This window comes from Protopterus annectens, chromosome 11.part0 (genome assembly GCF_019279795.1).
Source record: "Protopterus annectens isolate FY-2018-M chromosome 11.part0, PAN1.0, whole genome shotgun sequence".
Classification (NCBI taxonomy): Eukaryota; Metazoa; Chordata; order Ceratodontiformes; family Protopteridae; genus Protopterus; species Protopterus annectens.
The window spans coordinates 21,238,660-21,258,988 of NC_056745.1; the positions used below are offsets into that span (position 1 = coordinate 21,238,660).

At 40.1% G+C, this 20,329-nt stretch overlaps 1 protein-coding gene across 1 annotated transcript in view; it reads right to left on the reverse strand.

Moving 5' to 3' along the window:
* Positions 1 to 247: 247 nt before the first annotated feature.
* LOC122815135 (zinc finger protein 501-like) overlaps positions 248 to 20,329 on the reverse strand; it is a 73,306-nt gene continuing 53,224 nt past the window's right edge. Inside the window, exon 4 of the mRNA XM_044087388.1 lies at positions 248 to 1,967. Within this exon, the coding sequence (XP_043943323.1) occupies positions 829 to 1,967 (1,139 nt within the window). The 3' untranslated portion in view covers positions 248 to 828. The remainder of the gene's footprint in view (positions 1,968 to 20,329) is intronic.

Below are 20,329 nucleotides of genomic sequence, written 5' to 3' on the forward strand. Positions count from 1 at the left end.
CTTTCAGGTGCTTGACTGATCACCTGTACAGTTTTAAATCATTCAAAACCACCCATCTTCCTCAAAAATTAGATGAAATAGGGTTCCTATTAAATGATCAAAGACGCATTCTTTGAATGCGTCGATCAAACTTGAAAGCGCGAAACGGCATATAAGGAAAGAAATTGCTTGGCCGCTTCCATTATGTTGCCATTTTCTTGCCTGTAGTGTGATCTCGGAGTTGGTATATTGAAGTGGGGGGGGGCAAAGCCCCCCCACTTTATATAATGTTTTAATTTTTTTTTTGTGGAACAGCGATTTTTCACTGTTATAAGCCTTAGAGACTGTAAGCTTTCACTTACATGGGTTCGATAAATCATCGTTCGCTTTTTAAAGCGTTCGATGATTTAACATAGACCCAATGAAATATCATTGGGTAAGATTGGTTTCAAATAATTAAGACCAGGACACGTTTGCAAGTAAACAGCTCAATGGATTAAGGCCAAGACAAAATAGCAGAAGTAACAAAGAATCACCCTGGAATATCTCTCTGTGGATTATTATTCTTGGGTCACATTCCTGAGACAGGTTACTATTACAAGAAATTAGCACTGCTTCAGTCTTTGACATTTGCCAAGTGTGCTCTTCTCAGCACCCATAATGTACCCAGAATTGTCCCTTTCTGCAATTTGTAGAGAGAAACATGTATTGGTAGCATATTTAAGTACACTTAAAAACATTTTTTAGCCCTGTTGCTCCTTCTACTACTACTACTGGAATTGTGTGTCTTTATCCATCATTCCATTTGTTTCTGCTTGGAAATCCTGGTGTTTAATTACTTTGTTTTTCTCAGTAAGTAGGACAGGGTAATATAATACAGAATATAGTATTCCCTCCAATATGAGTTTTTTCGTGGTACAGGAGACGACTCTTCATAAGAAAGCTCTTGCCACATGTTGTACATTTATGTGGCTTGTCTTCAGTGGGTTTTTTTTCATGGTATACAAGACTACTTCTGTGTGTAAAACTCTTGTCACATGTCGCACATGTATATGGCTTATTACCAGTATGTGTTCTCTCGTGGATTGTCAGAAGCCACTTTTCTGTAAAGCTCTTGTTACACCATGCACATTTATATGGCTTCTCACCAGTGTGCATTTTTTCATGCTTTGTGAGTTGGCCTTTCAATATAAAACTCTTGTCACACGCAGCACATTTATATGGCCTGTTGCCAGCGTGTATACTCTCATGGCATGTCAGTAGCCACTTCCGTGTAAAACTCCTATTACACAGCGTGCACTGATATGGCTTCTCCCCAGTGTGCATTTTCTCATGCTGTGTGAGCTGACATTTCAATATAAAACTCTTATCACATGTAGCACATTTATAAGGCCGATCACCGGTGTGAGTTCTCTCATGCGATACGAGTTGAATTTTCTGTATAAAACTCTTTTCACATACTGCACATTTATATGGCTTCTCGCCTGTATGAGTTTTTTCATGGTAGAGGAGACCACCCTTCTGTTTAAAAGTTTTCTCACATGTTGCACATTTATATAACTTCGTTTGGTTTAATTTCTGCAAGTCACACTTCCGCTCAGTGTGAGTTTTTTCATGGTATACGAGACTGTTCTTCCATGCAAAAGTCCTGTCACATATTGAACATTTATACGGCTTATTGCCAGTGTTTGCTTCCTTACTGTTTGTGAACTGGCTTTTCTTTTTAAAACTTTTGTCACATGATTCATATTCATATAACTTCTCCTCACTGTGGGTTACTGCATGGGATGCAAGGTTCTTTAGTTCATTCTCCTTACTAAAACTAATATAATTGTCCACGCATTTAATATATTTATTTCCAGATGGAGTTAATTTCTGCCTATTGGCAAACATCTGCAATAAGCAGCTTGTGGCACATCCAGATTTCGGAAGCTCCCTCTGTAGTGACATCTGGTGTGGACTCCGGCAGCACTGTGTACCCCTGCAGACTTAATAGAACAGTTAATAATGTTATTAAAAATTAAAATGATGGTATCAGCTGTGTACAGTACAAAATCACAAATACTTTTATTTATGCATTATGTTATATTTCTGTACTTAAAAATTTACCCTGCCAACACAGAGTACCACAGAGATGTATACATAATCATCTTTAATCTACACAACTTTGCACTTTGCTCAGATTCCTATACCTCTATCCAGCACATGCCTTAAATATTTTAATGCACTTCCTAAATTTATAAATCCCAACAGTTAACAGGGGTTTGCTGCTAGTATTGAAATGCTTGTATTTTTCTACCAATCTGTAAGCAACACTTCTTGGTGTTACCATCATAGGTTTATAGGTTCATACTAAGCTATCTGCCCTAGGGCATTTATAAGCCTAGCCAGAGTATGTTTGGCTTTCGCCACCCATTTTAAATTAATTTTGCTATGCCCTTTTTCGAGGTTAGTATACTGTGCCTCTGTCTAACAGTGACACAGAAGTGATACCAGGGTAAACCTACGATCTCCATCCACTCATCAAGATTCCTCTTGAAAAGAGTCAATGAGGGACTCTGCCTAACCTGGACTGGGATTTTATTCCAGAGTGAAGGGAGCCTCTGGGTTATGAATCTGTCCCTCCAGCATGTCCTATTTATTTCAGTGCTGAGGTTCAAGTCTCTCGTGCGTGTACCTCGATGGGATTGGATTTTTGAGGTGCAGCATGTCCCTTAATTCCGGGTTGGACATGGCCTTATACGTCAGGCACAGGTCACCTCTGAGCAGGCGGTATGCCACTGAGTAGAGCTGGAGTTTCTTTAACCGGGCAGCATATAGCATCTGTTTGAGCCCTTTGATCCTCTTGGTGAGGTACTTTTGGGGTCTTTCCAGTTGCTGCAGGTGTTTGGTAAGGTACATCCTAAAGAGCATTGTACTCAATTATGGGCCTGATGAGGGATGAGTAAAGAGCGATGACCTCCTAATCTAGATGTGAATCCCTTCATGATTAGGTGGGCTATATAAAATGTTTTCTAACCACTTTCGTGGTTGTCAAATGAGAGATTGCTATCAACTTGGGTCCCCAGGTCCCTAATTACTTCTTCTGTGCTTAATGGATTACCACCTATGTGGTAATTTGTGGGCACTTTGTTTTTGCCAAAGGGGATGACTATACACTTTTTGGCGTTTAGCTTGAGGCCATGGCTCTGGCACCAGTTGTCTGTTTCTGTGAGGCCCTTTTGGAGGATGCTTGTGTCGGCTGGAGAGTCAATTATGGCGCCCAGTTTGCAGTCATCTGCGAACTTGGTCAGCCACAGTCCTTCCGTGTTGGCCTGTACCTCCGAGAAATATATACCAAACAAGAGAGGTACCAGGACTGAGCCTTGTGGGACGCCACTTGTAACTGGTTTGGAGTCTGACATGGCTCCAGCAATTCTAACCATGTGGGTTCTGTCCTTAAGCCAGTTTGCAACCCATCTAGTGACACAGGGGTTTATATTTAAGCTGGTGAGCTTATCTATAATGCCAGTGGGGTATTATGTCAAGGCTTTTGCGAGGTCCCGATAGGCTGTGTGGACCACCTTCCCTTCGTCAATGGCCTTGGTGACTGTTTCAAAGAAGTCAACCAGGTTTAAGAGGCAGGATCTGCCCTTAACAAAGCCAAACTGGGTAGGATCCAGTGTCTGTAGGTCCCCAATATCTTTATTTACGAGGTCCATGATGATCCTTTCCATAGCTTTGCAGACCAAGCTAGTCAGGCTTATGGGGCAATAGTTTCCAGGGTCCGTTGAGGCACCACCTTTGTGGAGAGGGACCACTGTTGCTGTATGCCACTCTTTGGGTACATATCCTGTAGTAAGGCACCAGCTGGACCAGAGAGGAGATTGACAACTGACCTTTGGACATGCTAGAATAATATTGGGAATTCCTTTATAACATCACTTCACATGTACATTGGACAGAACATTAAAGGCAGTATGCATGACAGCCAGTGGGAGGAGTTAATGAGGGATGTAATGCTGGTGTATGAGATGACTGCAGAATGACATCATCTGAATTCCACCAATAGTGCAAAGTTTGATACCGATGTCGAATCTTGGTATGCTGTTTTATTTGTAATGCTGCAAAGGACTGAAAAAATGAAAGTGGCACCAAAAATACAGGAGAAAAGCAAATATCAGAAATCATGTTTTTGTAAACAAGCTCCCCGCATACCTCCAAAATTATACATATCAGGCTTGATATTGCCATACCTTAGAGCAAAGGAAATAATCCAAGAAATAACTGTTGTGTTCCATCTTGGTAATACCAAGGGCCAACAAGAGGATCAAACTTGCATTTAACAAAACTATGGATGATTATAGCAAATCCATGTAAAATAGAGGAACGTTAAGAGCAAAAGTCATCAGTATGCAGGCTGCTAGCGGTGTGCAGCTACTTGGACTGCCAGCTGTGGCTCCTGCAATTCTCTGCAGCCAGAGTAAACCCTGGTGTAGATTTGTTACCAGGAGCACTTCACTGGATGCATAGTGGCAGTACCTGCTTACACAGCACCTTATCTCAGTCGTGTCACTAATCAGAGTAAATAGGATATAAATTGTCATAGTTATGGTCATAAATAACCAAGCACTGTTTATAACTGGTGTACTTTGCCTGGTGAAATGATACTGAAATTAAATTTTAGGGTCCCCTAAATCTGTAGGCACACCACTTGTGCATATAACAAACAAAAATAATCAATAGCTGGAAAAAGAGGAGTGAAAGTAGCATGTCCTCTAAAAATTAAAAGACAAGCAAGTGATGTACATATTGTGTTCAGCAACGGTTTAAAATGCCAGTACTCACAATGCTTGAGTCCTAAAATTTGGGTGCTGAATGACCGAAAACCCAGCCATACATATACAAAGTCTGAGATTGCCGCTTCTTGGACTGTTGCCCTATTTTTTGAGGTATGGTCACATTTTAACTACTGCACAGACATGAAGGTCAAAGATAAGGAATTATGAAAGCAATGCTCAACAGGCCTAAGCCCAAAGCTCTGGAAAGGGCCTGCTGAAATTTGTATAAGAATAGTATTCCCAAGAGAAAAAACACAATCTAGAAAGATATATGCATGACCAGAAACAAAAGGAAGAACAGAAGGCTGGGTTTAAAGCTCTGAACAGACAGGAACAAATGGACATTTTGTCTGAAAACTTAATCACAGTAGGCTAGCATGTGAGCTCCTTGAAACAAACAATAGAACAACAACAAACAAAGTGGAAACTGTTTAGAAGAAGGCAAGGCATTTATTAAAGCTGAGTTGCAGGAACAGAATAACAGAATACAAGAGCTAACAGACATAAGACTCACCGAGAAAAGATGCTTAATCTTGAACAATCACTCAGGATGAAGCAACAATCAGGATAATTAGAGTACAAGAGAGACGAGGTGACAGTGAACTGGAGCAGTCTGTAAAGCAGCTATTACAGGAGATCCATCTACTAGGAAATCAAGAGAACTTATAGGATACAAAGAGTAGGAAGGCAGCATGCAACAGCAAAAAGAGTAGGAAGGCAGCATGCAACAGCAAAAAGAGTAGGAAGGCAGCGTGCAACAGCAAAAAGAGTAGGAAGGCAGCGTGCAACAGCAAAAAGAGTAGGAAGGCAGCGTGCAACAGCAAAAAGGAGATAAAGGCATGTTTCAGCATGCTTCCATTCCTTTGATGTAAAAATATGAAATAACAAGGCAAGTAAAAGACAAAGTTATCCCTTTTGCAGAAATAAATCTTTGTTGAGGATTAATCAGAAGCACTCTATAGGTTATGGGAAATCTATGCTGGATATATTAAATGAGCCAAGTATGAGTGAAACAGCTGTGTGGTTGAAATAGTCCACAACACTAGAAAGTATAGCAGGAAGGGGAATGATTCAGGCTACACAGTATGGAGGATATTCAAATGTTTTAACAAAGATATCAGATAACTAAGACACACAGGCAGTAAAAAATTCTGAATTGCTTACGAGACACAGACTAGGGGAACAACAGATGTAAGGGGTAATTTAAGCATAAAAACAGAAAGAAGCACAGCAGACAAGGAAAGCTGTAGGGAGATGGGGCACTGACTGTTTCATCTGACTCAGACGTGAACTGCTGGATAAGTGAGGGAGTAAGTACACTGGAGAGAAGCATTTATGATTGATGACACAGTCAAAGAGAAATCAGAAAGAAATGGGGGCAATAAATAAGTGAAAAGAATAGAAACTGAAAAACAAGTGACTGAGGGCAGGGTAGGAAGACTGTTTTAAATGAAGCATCTAATTAACTTGCAAAACACACACTAGGAAACAGGAGATAATGGGTTTCTCGATTTTCCCTCATAGCCTGAAAATTTTTTTTAAGCACTTCCAAAATTTAAAATCCCCATTTAAAAGGTTTTGGCTATTTTAAATGCTTTTTTTTTCCCCTTGAAGAAATTGGGTTTACCTTTCCAGTCTTTGAAAAAAATTAAAAACTATGTGAAAGGGGGGAAAGGGTTTGAGGGATGACTTTTTGGCGCTAAAAGCATTCTGCCCCCAAATGTCGTTTTTGAGCCTTGGAGTGTTTTTTTGTAATTGCGGGTGAAAAATGAAATGGCCCCAAAAAATCGGGGCTATCAGAAATTTTTTTTAAACAAGCCCCGATCCCTTTTAAAAACTTAAATTTTTGATCCTTAAGCGGGAAATAACCAAAGTCTGTTTGCCATTTGGGAAACCAAGGGCCAAAAAGGGTAAATTGCAAAAAAAAAAAACTATGGATGTTTAAGCTCCAGTCCACTTTTAAAATTTAAAAGGCTTGAGCAAAAGTCACAGTTAGGGCGGGTTCCCTACAGCCACTTTGGCCCCCCGGGGAAACCCCCTTTAGATTTTTTCCAGGAGCCTTCCTGTGCAAGGGCAGTCCGTTTAAACCAATTTCCGTCGCACAATGGAAAAGGAATTTGTATATTTGGTTAAATCCCCCTTTTTATAAGGGACCCCGGGGAAAGAATGAAAAAAAATTTTGGGCCCCCTAAATTTGGAAACCCTTTTTTAAACAAACAAAAATAAAAATGCGGAAAAAAGGGGGAAAAGCAGCCTTTAAAATTAAAAAGAAAGCGTGATGAATATTGGTTCACAATTTAAAAAATCCATATCCAAGTTGATCCAAAATTTTGGGGTGCTAATGAAAAACCCGAAAATTTAACAAATCGAACCCCTTCGGATTTGTTTTTTGAAGGTCCTTTTTAACCCCCAAACATAATAAAAGATGGAATTTAAAGCAAGAAACCAAGAAACTTGGGGCCTTTAAAAATTTTGAAAAAAGACCCCAAAGGAAAACAAACTAGAAAGATATATGCATGCCAGAAGACAACAAGGAGACAGAAGCTGGGTTTAAAGCTGCTGAAAGAGGAACAATGGACATTTGTCTGAAAACTTTCACAGTAGGCTAAGCAGATGAGTCATGAATACAAACAATAGCAACAACAAACAAAGGGCAAATTTGTATAAGAATAGTATTCCCAAGAGAAAAAACACAATCTAGATAGATATATGCATGACCAGAAACAAAAGGAAGAACAGAAGGCTGGGTTTAAAGCTGTGAACAGACAGGAACAAATGTACATTTTGTCTGAAAACTTAATCACAGTAGGCTAGCATGTGAGCTGCTTGAAACAAACAATAGAACAACAACAAACAAAAGGGGAAACTGTTTAGAAGAAGGCAATGCATTTATTAAAGCTGAGTTGCAGGAACAGAATAACAGAATACAAGAGCTAACAGACATAAGACTCACAGAGAAAAGATGCTTAATCTTGAACAATCACTCAGGATGAAGCAACAATCAGGATAATCAGAGTACAAGAGAGACGAGGTGACAGTGAACTGGAGCAGTCTGTAAAGCAGCTATTACAGGAGATCCATCTACTGGGAAATCAAGAGAACTTATAGGATACAAAGAGTAGGAAGGCAGCATGCAACAGCAAAAAGAGTAGGAAGGCAGCGCGCAACAGCAAAAAGAGTAGGAAGGCAGCGTGCAACAGCAAAAAGAGTAGGAAGGCAGCGTGCAACAGCAAAAAGAGTAGGAAGGCAGCATACAACAGCAAAACGTAGATACAGGCATGCTTCAGCATGCTGCCATTCCTTTGATGTAAAATAGGAAATAACAAGGCAAGTAAAAGACAAAGTTATCCCTTTTGCAGAGATAAATCTTTGTTGAAGATTAATCAGAAGCACTCTATAGGTTATGGGAAATCTATGCTGGATATATTAAATGAGCCAAGAATGAGTGAAACAGCTGTGTGGTTGAAATAGTCCACAACACTAGAAAGTATAGCAGGAAGGGGACTGATTCAGGCTACGCAGTATGGAGGATATTCAAATGTTTTAACAAAGATATCAGATAACTAAGGCACACAGGCAGTAAAACAATTCTGAATTGCTTACGAGACACAGACTAGGGGAACAACAGATGTAAGGGGTAATTTAAGCATAAAAACAGAAGCACAGCAGACAAGGAAAGCTGTAGGGAGATGGGGCACTGACTGTTTCATCTGACTCAGACGTGAACTGCTGGATAAGTGAGGGAGTAAGTACACTGGATAGAAGCATTTAGGATTGATGACACAGTCAAAGAGAAATCAGAAAGAAATGGGAGCAATAAATAAGTGAAAAGAATAGAAACTGAAAAACAAGTGATTGAGGGCAGGGTAGGAAGGCGGCTTTACATGAAGCATCTAATTAACTTGCAAAACGCACACCAGGAAACAGGGCAATAATGGGTAAAACTGTCAGTTAAGGGGGTACAGGCACAATATAGCTACTTAATGACGTACAATACCCTGCAGTAAACATATGTTTAATAGCAAAGCCTAAGAAGAAATAAGCAACTGCTGGTGATGTAACAACTGGGAGAGGGGCAAGACAATGAATGTATTGGGGGGGGGGTGAAAATAACCAACAAAAAATGTGAAATAAAGGAATAGTGGTAGATAAGTGTCACAGTGGAGAGCTAGAAGACTGCAAAGAAAGAAAAAACACTGGACTGTCACAAAAATGAAGCTGAAGCACCAGACAAGTGATAAACAATGGGGAGGGTAGTCTGATGAATGGAATGATTGGGTATAAAAAGACTGTGACATCAGTACTGGGCTGACATGCAATCTGTGAGGGACACTAAAAGAAAACAAAATAAAGTCTTAAAAGACCCATGTCCAGGTCATATCCATGCAAATGCGAGAGCCAAAAGGCAGAGATCCAGTGGCTGGGAAGGGGGGGGGGGGTGTCAGAGTAGACAGGCACTAAAGAACACAAAGTTCAGCTTAGACAGTAGGCCAAGAGGAAGGGGAATGCCAAAAGGCAGCAAATGGGAAAGTGGCATGAGACAGGAAAACCAACAAGGAAACGTCAGATAATTGTGTGGAACATCAGGGGTTCAGCAAATCCTATCAGAACAAGAATACAGGAAAATATAAACGGGACTGGGACAGACATTGTTTTATAACAACAAGGAAATGACAGATAATTGTGTGGAACATCAAGGGTTCAGCAAATCGTATCAGAACAAGAATACAAGGAAAAGATAAACAGGACTGGGAGAGACATTGTTTTATTACAGGAAACAAAACTGAAAATCAGAAATAGGGAGAAGATCCTTATGACTACCCACAGTGAGAAATGGACAGCAAGGCTGGGAGAGGAAAGAGGGGAGTAGCAAATGTATTTTGTAAAAGGCTTCATACAACCACAGAGAGAGAAAGTGATAACAAGTAAGATAGGAAGACGGACTGTCTGGCATGGAAGTCTGAAGTGGCACGTCGGACAATGGGAGACATGTATGCACCAAACAAGGATGAAGAAACATTTTACAAGATCTATTTTGCTAACTCAGCACAGAAAAGGAAGGTGGTCATTTGGCAGAAAAGGTATCCAAGGAGAAGGAAAAATACCTTCACAAGAAACATTTTTGTATAGGAAAACTGACAGGTTCTTAGGGAAGGAAACCCTAATGGAAATAATGGAAGTGACCCAAATACAAGAAATATATATAAAATATATATATATAATATATAATATATATAAAATGATGTGGCAGTGAAGCATAAAGCGAGTGTGCAGGAACGGAAAGCAGTGAGAAGTCAGTGGATGTAGGTTAGTCGTAAATGGAAGGGAAGCTACGAAACACTGCAAGGTCTAGTGAAGGAGTTTAATACAGAACAATATGAAAGGCTTGGGGGGGGGAATAGATGAGCACTGGGTGGATAGAATCAATGCCAGTGTCAGGGGAAAACTGATCAGTGCAGAAGAAAAAAAAAGAGAAGACAAGGATGACTGAAGAGCAGGAGGAGGTTACAGGAGAATTTAAAGTAAAAGAGAAGTGGTACTGGTCAGAGAGAAAAACAAAAAAGAGTTAAGATTATTACAGAGCAAGAGATTCCAGATTGGTAGTGAAGGGACTACTGGTGGATAGTGCAGGAGTCACAACAAAACCAGCTAACCAGGAAATACAGGAAACAGACAGACAGGTACATAGAATTATGGGAGGAGATGGGGAACATTTAGAATAGGATTAAATAATCAGGGAAATATTTAAAGAATCCTCTAAACAACAGGAAGGGACAGAAGTCTCAGAATATAATGGGGAAAATAATGTGGAGGTATACATGCTGAAGGATGAACAAAGAGACAAGATGAATGAAGAGGAGATAAGGGAAGCCATATACAAACCAGAGGAGAAAACAAGTTGGGGGGCCATATGGATTCCTCTTAGAATTCTACAAATGGGGAGGGGAGGAAATGTGGAGGGTTCTATTGGATCCTTCCACATTTATACACACAAAAGAACACAGGACTCAGATACAACATCTAAAAGCACAAGGACCACCAAGATAACCATGATATCACCATGATATCATGATATCAACATGATAAACATAATATGTTCCTACATCCCTCCAGGTAAGAACATCAATACCCTGGAAAATATCCTTAGCTGGGCCTCCTGTAGCTTTCCCCAAGAAACCATAATCTTAGGTGATTTCAACATTGACTGGAACTCCTGCAAATCCCCCACACCCTCCACTCACCTTAATCTCTTCAACTATCATCAAACCATCAACTCCCCTACTAGAATAAATAAATCCACCAACAAACAAACCATTCTAGACTGGATACTAATCAACAACAATCCCCTCTCCTATAAAACAGGAATACTCCCTGACAATATCAGTGACCACCTCCTTACCTTTATCACTAAACAAAGATTCAACAATCCCAAACCAACTACTTTCCGTACCAAACATAACAAAACAGAATTCAACCTAGCATCCTTTCAAAATGAACTCAAGGAATACAACTGGTCTACTCTAAAATACCTCCCAATAGATGAGGCTGTAACCTATTTCAACAATACCTTCCTACAAATTCTAAACCAACATGCCCCATCCCGCTTAGTCAGAGTCAAATCCAAAGCAGCCCCATGGCTCTCTAAAACAACTAAACAAACTATGCGAGCTAGAAATAAACTATGGTCTAAATGGAGGTCCACAAAAAACCCAATTGACCATCAAAACTTCAAACAGCTGAGAAATAAAGCTAAGAAGCTGACCATTCTGGACAAGAAAAACTACCACCTTCAATACCAACAAAACCAGCACCAAAACCCAAAACAATTTTGGTCAGGAATAAACAAACTACTCCATCCTGGCAACACCAAAACGCCTACCCCAGCTAGCCTAGCACAAACCCAACCTAACATAATAGCCGACACTTTCAACAACTTTTTCTCTCAAACAGTCACCTCACTTGCAAGTACCATGACTCCCCCCCCAACCCTCCAAACTACCCCCACTCAAAACAACACACATATGCTAAAGTTCAATACTGTCTCAACAACCTATATACATAAGCTTCTATCTAAACTCAAACCCTGCACCCCTTCTGCAGACAAGCTTCCAGCTGAATATCTGCAACTAGCTGCATAGAGATAGCCTACCCAGTCTCCATCTTAATAAACAGAACCATAACTGAATCCAAAATCCCATCCTGTTGGAAAATCTCCCATATTATTCCCCTCCATAAAGGAGGAAACTCCAACGAACTCTCCAATTTTCGGCCTATTGCCCTTCTATCTCCTCTATCCAAAATAATGGAACGCTGCATTCACCATCAACTTCTTCATTATCTCTTAAATAACAACTTGCTTGTAGACTCACAACATGGTTTTAGACCCTACCACAGTACTTCAACTGCCCTTCTCTCCTTCACTGACTCTATCAATAAAAACCGCAACAACAACCTGTTCTCCTCTGCACTATTCTTAGACCTCTCAAAAGCGTTCGATATGGTCAACCATAAACTTCTCCTCGATACCCTACAATCCCTCTCACTTGAATCACAAGCATTACAGTGGTTCAACTCATACCTGACTAATAGAAAACAAGCAGTCCTCTGGGACAGCCATCTATCCTCTCAACTCCCAGTTACTATCGGTGTCCCACAAGGATCCATCCTAGGTCCCCTACTTTTCTCTATTTTCATAAATAACCTGCCCACTTCCCTCCCAACATCCACTTGTATACAGTATGCAGATGATTCCACTCTCATCTGCTCTGCTTCTTCCCCAGCACAACTCCACACTGCTACCCAGGTGGTCTTCACTGCAGCAGAAAAATGGTTCCAACATATCTGTCTCCTCCTAAATCCCAAAAAAACCAAACTTCTACTGTTCACCCCTACCTCTAAATCCACCCCTATCACTTTTTCCATTGTATCATGCAATGGCACTGTCATCCAACCTGACTTTTCCACTAAACTACTAGGCGTAACCATAGACAATCAGCTAAATTTTGACTATCACATTGACTTAACTATCAAGTCAGTCAATAAAAAGATGGGTGCCCTTTACAGACTTAAGCCCTTCCTTACTGCCACTTCCCGAGTAGCTCTCGCCCAAACTCACCTCATTTCTACATTATTGTATGCTTCTCCTTCCTTTATCAATATATCTAAAGCTAATCTTCAAAAACTGAATACCGCCTACCACAGTATAGCCAGATTTGCCACTGGCTCTCTATTCCAAACTCATCACTGTCTTAACTTAAAAAAACTACACTGGCTTGAACTTCCAAACCTAATACTACTACAACAACTAATCATCACCTTTAAAATTCTACATTACCCCTCCAACACACCCACACTAAATAAACTCATCACTCCTTATAAAAATCTCACTTCACTTAGATCAGCCAACAAGCTACTAGTTACTACCTTGAAATCTCACAATAAATCAGGTGATTCCTTATTTGCAAACACTGTCGGTTCTTACTGGAATAAACTCCCCACAGAATTGACCTCCCTAGGCTCATGTCATCTTTTCAAAAAACAAATGAAAACTCACCTAATAACTCACTGGCTATGCCCCTGCTCTAATCCTGACTGACCTCAGCAAATTTATTACTCTCCCGAATCTGCTCCTCTGTACTTTTGCTCTTCAGTTCTAACTTCAACTGACTTCCACAGTCCCTTTTTTATACCTCCACTCTTCTGTTCTTAGCTCTGTTTGACTCCCCCTCTGACCACTCTGTTTTTTCTGTCTCTTGCATCTATTAGCTGACCTCTTATAATCCTGCTACCTTTTACATTTCTCACTATCTTTGTTTTTCCCCCTCTCCTTTACCTACTGCCTCTTCCTTAGCCTCACTAAGTCCAGAAAACCTATACCTAACAGTAACTGTACTTTATTATTTCCTTTCTCTTTACATCATTTCTGCCTCTTACCTATCTCTAACCTTTTAATATCTTTTACACTACTAACCTGCCTGTTTTAACACTATATATTAACCACTTTTATGCTTTCAGCCAATACCTATTTGTTGTTATTACTAGCTACTATGGATATTGTTTTAACTTTAAATTGTTTTTGATACTGAAGCTTCTCTCCTCAGCCCCTGACTGAATTTTGATTGTCATCTAGTCAGATTTGTACATGAAAAAGGATTTGCATTTGTATTTTGCCATATTATACTATATTAGATTTAGTTGTATTTGTATAGTTAGTACTATTAGTGACTTCATATATTGTAGTGTATTAGTCTGATAGTGGAGCTTTTCTCCTCGGGCCTCTGCTGAAAATGGACATGTATCCAGCCAGACTAGCCCGGTTAACAAATGTAAAATAAATAAAATAAATAATAAAATAAATGTAAAGGAAGAGGAGAAAGGGAGGAAGTGGGAAATTACAGGCCTACCTGCCATTAATGTTGATGATACGTAAAGGAAGAGGAGAAAGGGAGGAAGTGGGAAATTATAGGCCTACCTGCCATTAATGTTGATGATACGTAAAGGAACAGGAGAAAGGGAGAAAGTGGGAAATTATAGGCCTACCTGTGATTAATATTGATGATACGTAAAGGAAGAGGAGAAAGGGAGAAAGTGGGAAATTATAGGCCTACCTGTGATTAATATTGATGATACGTAAAGGAAGAGGAGAAAGGGAGAAAGTGGGAAATTATAGGCCTACCTGCCATTAATGTTGATAATATATAAAGGAAGAGGAGAAAGGGAGAAAGTGGGAAATTATAGGCCTACCTGCCATTAATGTTGATGATATGTAAAGGAAGAGGAGAAAGGGAGGAAGTGGAAAATTATAGGCCTACCTGTGATTAATGTTGATGATATGTAAAGGAAGAGGAGAAAGGGAGGAAGTGGGAAATTAAATAGCTTCATGAAGAAAAAGAAAGCAGAAAAAATGGTGAGACCTGTTGGAATCTCTGCACTGGGAACAGACACAGAAAGGGAAAAGTAAGATTGTACAGTTTGACCTGCAAGGCCTTTGACATAGTGAGGAGAGAATTTCTAAGGAAGATGCTGCAGCAAAAACAGGTAGGGGAGATGTTCATACATTGGATATAGGCCATACACCAAATCCCGAAATCTGAAACACTCCTAAATGCAGGAGTGTCTAAGGAGACGAGGATAGAGAAGGGGCCAGAGAGGGGTGCCTCCTATCCCCACACTTGTTCACAACTGTAACTGGAGAGCTGGAAGTGGAAGTCAGACACAGTTTAGTAATGTTTGAAGAAAAGGAGGGGATAAAAATGGACAGCACAGTGGTGTAGCAGTTAACGTTGTTGCCTTACAGCAAGAGGTTCGCCGGTTCGATTCTTGGTTGGGGTGGCTTTTGTGCAGAGTTTGCATGTCCTCTCTGCAGTCGTGTCGGTTTCCTCTAGGTGCTCTAGTTTCCTCCCACATTACAAAGACATGTGTCTGGAGCATTTCTCTCCAGGCCTCCCCTGAAAATTCGCTTGTTCCAAGTCAGACTTTCCCGGTAAACAAATATTAAATAAAATAAAAATAATAACATAAAAATCTGTTTGTGTTCTATACAGATCACGGTATGTTTATGTGGCAACAGCAATGGGAGCTATAAGAGAGGCATTCAAGAAGTTTAGGAAATGGTAGGATGTAGGTACAACAACAAAAGGACAGTGGTAGTGATATTAGGGAAATGGTAGGACGTAGGTACAACAACAAAAGGACAGTGGTAGTGATATTAGGAAATGGTAGGACGTAGGTACAACAACAAAAGGACAGTGGTAGTGATATTAGGAAATGGTAGGATGTAGGTACAACAACAAAAGGACAGTGGTAGTGATATTAGGGAAATGGTAGGACGTAGGTACAACAAAAGGACAGTGGTAGTGATATTAGGGAAATGGAAGGACGTAGGTACAACAACAAAAGGACAGTGGTAGTGATATTAGGAAATGGAAAGGAACGTTCCTGATGCACCTAGGACTTCATACTTGGAATACCGTTAGACAGGTAACTTAGACGATACTGGAAAAAAATGTAATGAATACTTTGCAAGGGGGAAGGGGGACTTATCCACTGCTTGTGAGAATTAATGCAGCAAAGGTGATGGGATGAGGATACCACCAATAAGCCCCCACCTAGTCTGCAACATAAACAGACTCCCCAGGGACAAAAAGACAGAGCATTGGGTCAATAAAGGCAAGTGGAAAAGAGTGAGCAAAGCAAAAAGAAGGCTGAATAGGATAAGGGAAGGCTGGGGCTTCCACATCTTCCCATGTAGGCACTGACATGTAACATCATTCACTGGACCAGATCTGAATGGAGAGATGATAAAATCAGCAAGAAAAAAAAAAAACAAACAGTAGTATTGCTGAAAATGAATTCATCCTCAAGTCTTGGGGAGTACCCTCACAAGGTGGACCTTGGTTTTAAAGAAACCTAACCCAGATAACACTGACATATAGACTTTTTATGTAGCATATATCATGGACAGAAGTAGGTTAAAAATAAAAAAAAAAGACAGCTGAGTGCTCAAATCCCAGGATAAAAAAAGTGCCCAATCTTGGTAGGTACACTGGTGTCAGGACTGGAAAAATGACAGAGCAGAATCCTTGGGTTAGGCCAGGCTCAGGGGGAAGATGGTTCAACTGTTGTAGAAGGAAAGTAGTCCACACAAACTGAAAAAAATGTAGCACACAGTTGCTACAGTTTATACCCTGCATGGAGTGCTACAATGCACGTTTTAGTTATTTTTCTTTAAGCTGTAGCAAGCAGTTTGCAACAGTACAGTGCTCAGGTTTGATTACAAATGCGGTAAAGACTTTTAAAATCTGGTACTGTACTAAAGCGCAGTTGGGATGTGGATGGCCAATCATGTCCACTAACACTTTGCACTTGGACAGTTGCCCCTTTTGCCCCTTCCTAGCTACTCCACTAATTTATTTATTTACTTGTCTCTGTTGACTGGCATAGTCTGATTGGGCAAACCCATCTGCAGTGGCCTGGGGAGAAAAGCTCCATCTAGTTTCAGTCTAGATGCATATTATATCAATAATATACATGTACATGTACAATTTACAATAGCATATTATATATACAGGTACAATTTTTTTGTTTAGCAACAAATGATCCTTTGTTCAGCAACAAATGATCCTTTGTTCTATACAACTTTCGTTTCCCTTTTATTCTATCACCATAAATGAATCAAATAACCATAAACTCTGCATCAAGTCCAGTATATAATCTGTATATTGTTGGGAGGCAAGGCATTGGTGTATAGTTTTATGACTGTGTACAGGCTCACTCTTAGAAGACTATCATTTTTTTCTGTTGTTAACTATGTTTGTGTCGGTTTGGTTGTTAACTATGTTTGTGTCGGTTTGGGATGTGCATATAAATAATTCTTACTCCGGTTTAAATCTGTGTGTAAAGATGTTAGTACATTTCGCCAGACGTTGTCTGCACCTAAGGTTTTCCAGTTAGATTTTCTTAATTTTGTCTCGATTTCTTTGGCCACTATTTCATCCCATGTCATATCCTCTGTATTAGAACTCCTTACTGTTTCTTTTAAATCTTTTATCTGTTCAGCATCTTTAATGTTCAACAGTGTCTGCATAAATATTTCTAAAATGCGTCTTATTTTATCTTTGGGTTTCTATTCCTTTTGCTTTGTTTCCCAGTTCTAAATAAAACCTTTTTGGGTCATCAATGAATCGCTTATTTTGGACTATTCTTTTAATGTTTATCTACATATCTTCTACATTTTTCTGGTTGTGCTAATAATTTTTAATTTTATTATTAGTAGTAATAGTGTATGACAGATCCTGCACTGCTCTGACAAATATACTTCATGTTGCTTTTAGAAGTATTTTTGTTGATCTATTCCCTTTTCTATAATCTAATAGTGATACTCGTCTTAATTACTTTAGAGTTTTCTCTATTTAATCCTTTGGTGGTAGAAATTCTCTCATTTCCCTTTGTTAGTCTATGTTTTTGTTAAGAATTTATATTAGTTTAGCTGCACATTACTATATCCTGTTTACTTATCGCATGAATTTCTGTTAATAGTTTTGATTACTGTGCTCACCTGTTTTACCAATCTTCTAACATTTTAGATCTTATTTACTTTCTGTAATCTATTTCTTTCATCTGTCTCAAGTCTATCCATCTCTGTTAAATGAAGCACATCTTCCCTTAAATCTTTCTTCTGGACTGAGAGCATATTCTTTGCTCACTGTTTCCAGCACGTATTCCACAGAAATTTCTAGAACACCTTCCTTTAACATATCCTCTTCAGAATCACCATGCTTCATCTGCTGTTCCTTCCTATGGGACCCATTGGCCCATCACTCAACATTATCCATGTCAGAGTTGACACGGTTTCCTGCTCCTGTCTTTGCTGTGCACTTCAACTGAGCTTTTATACCAGTTTCCTACAGAAGGTGCCAGAGCATTATCATGTGGCAAATCTCCGTCAGATGTCTCCTGCTGCTCCTTAATCTGGGGACACGTTGTCCAATTACCTGTGCTGATTTATCCACACTAAATCCTGCACTTTGCAAATAATCCATAACATAACTTCAGTTTCTATTTGCTTAACATCTTCCTTCCTAATCTCCTCTTCTAAATTCACCCTTTGTTTTCTGAAATTTTCCATAGCCGGGCGCCTTTGCCTGTATTTCTCTTCAAATATTTTTGAAGTTGCTTTTTTGTATTCATTAGTTTGGCTTTCTCCTTTGCGTAAATATTGTACCATAACAGATCTCTTTCTTTCCCATGTCCAAGTTTATTTTTTTATCTGGGTTTTGTTCTTCATATTTTCACACGTTCTCTGTCGCTTCTCTTTCCTGATGGCCCAAAGTTTCTTCATCTATGCAATTTCTTTCATGGACCTGTTGCATTAATTGTTGCATTACTCAATAAAAGGTGGCAGATGGGTTTGGAATGTTTTATAAGGACATTTGAGAGGCTTTGTATTCAGCATAGCATTGACCAAGGACAGTGGGTGAAGTAACTCCCTTCCTCAAGGATAAAGCAGTATTACCAGTTTCTAAGTTCAATGGTACAAGTATGTCAAAGTTAAAGAAATGTTTTGCCTGGTTGTTTTAAACTGACACCAGAGGTGCACAGAAAGAGTTCTGAAAGCACAAGAGGAGGAGTATGACTGAGCACATTGCAAAAATCAGCACTTATTTTCACAGATGCGTGAACGGATGGAAGGTCACCATATTTAAAACAATTGCAGATCTTTTAGTCAGGGAACAAGCCCTTAGCTCTGTGGCCTAGAAGATGAGGATTTGGTTGTCACACCCAGGATGTAACACTGCTGAAGAGATGGGCAGGAATGGGAACCTTTACCTAACTGGTGATTTGTCACTGCATAGGAGAGGGGACCCAGCACTGGGTCTGAGTGTCCAGAAACCCATGAGGCAACAGCCAATACATAGGACAAGTGAGAAGCCACAGGTTTGGGTACATGCCCAGGTTTGGGGCTTGGATGTTTCAAATGTAACCAAATGGTGGACATATGGTCTCACAGTCTACTAACGCAGAAAGAGAACATAGACTTAAGGAAGCATCAAACAAGATTAGCACTGTAACAATCATGGGTTGTTTTGAGACAACAGTGGTGTCTAATTATCACAGAAGTCTGTGTTCTAACCTGGTAGAAGGAAAAGAGGCAATTGCCAAAAGGGACACAGGTTAGACGTTACAATAGCCAAACCTGCACTGGTTAGACAGGAGCGCTACTTGCTTGGCATTCCAGTCCAGTTAGGGCAATCGGTGGAAAATATTTTCTGGTATTTTGGCCAGACCTCATGTAGACTGGGAAGGGGAGCAAAGCAATAAGCAGGAGGCTGTGAGTGAGGACATTCCTGCTGATGTTCTAATAGGGAATGACTTTGGCAATGCATGACTTTATGCCTTACTGCATGTAACAGCATGTGCAGAGACAAACTTGTGGGGAGGATAGTAGAGTGGCGATCTAGATGAAGACCACTTCTCCGTCTGGGACCGGAAACATGGCAATCTTAAGGAGGCAGCTCCTCAACAGTAGTGACCTCCGATCTGAGCCACATGAGGGGAAAGGGTACCATGCTTCCATTAGAGTGCGATACTTCTAGGGAAGAGATAAGCAATAGTAGTCCTAGAGAAATAAAGGCACAATCGGCAGACAGTAACAGACATCCTCAGTAAGGGGAGCTGGGGATGGTCAGTTAGGAGGAACAGAGACAGCCCCAGCTCTCAAACCATAATTTATAGGACTTTAGCGTTGGCAGCCAAGCAGAATTCAGAAACTCAAGGGCAGAGGTAGTCCACACACTGGGACAAAGGACTGTTGTACACAGAATTTACCCTTGAAGGACAGCTACAGGTTTAGCAGTACAGCGGCTGGTAGTACACAGGGACTACCAACTTGCACTTCTAGCTATAGCCTGTGATATTTCTTTTGCAGGCCATATATGGGCATAAAGGATATTACGGACAGCTAATGCAGAATTTTAAATGGCCTGGAACACCAAAGAATGCAATAAAGGTACTTTAGGGTGGCAAACTGG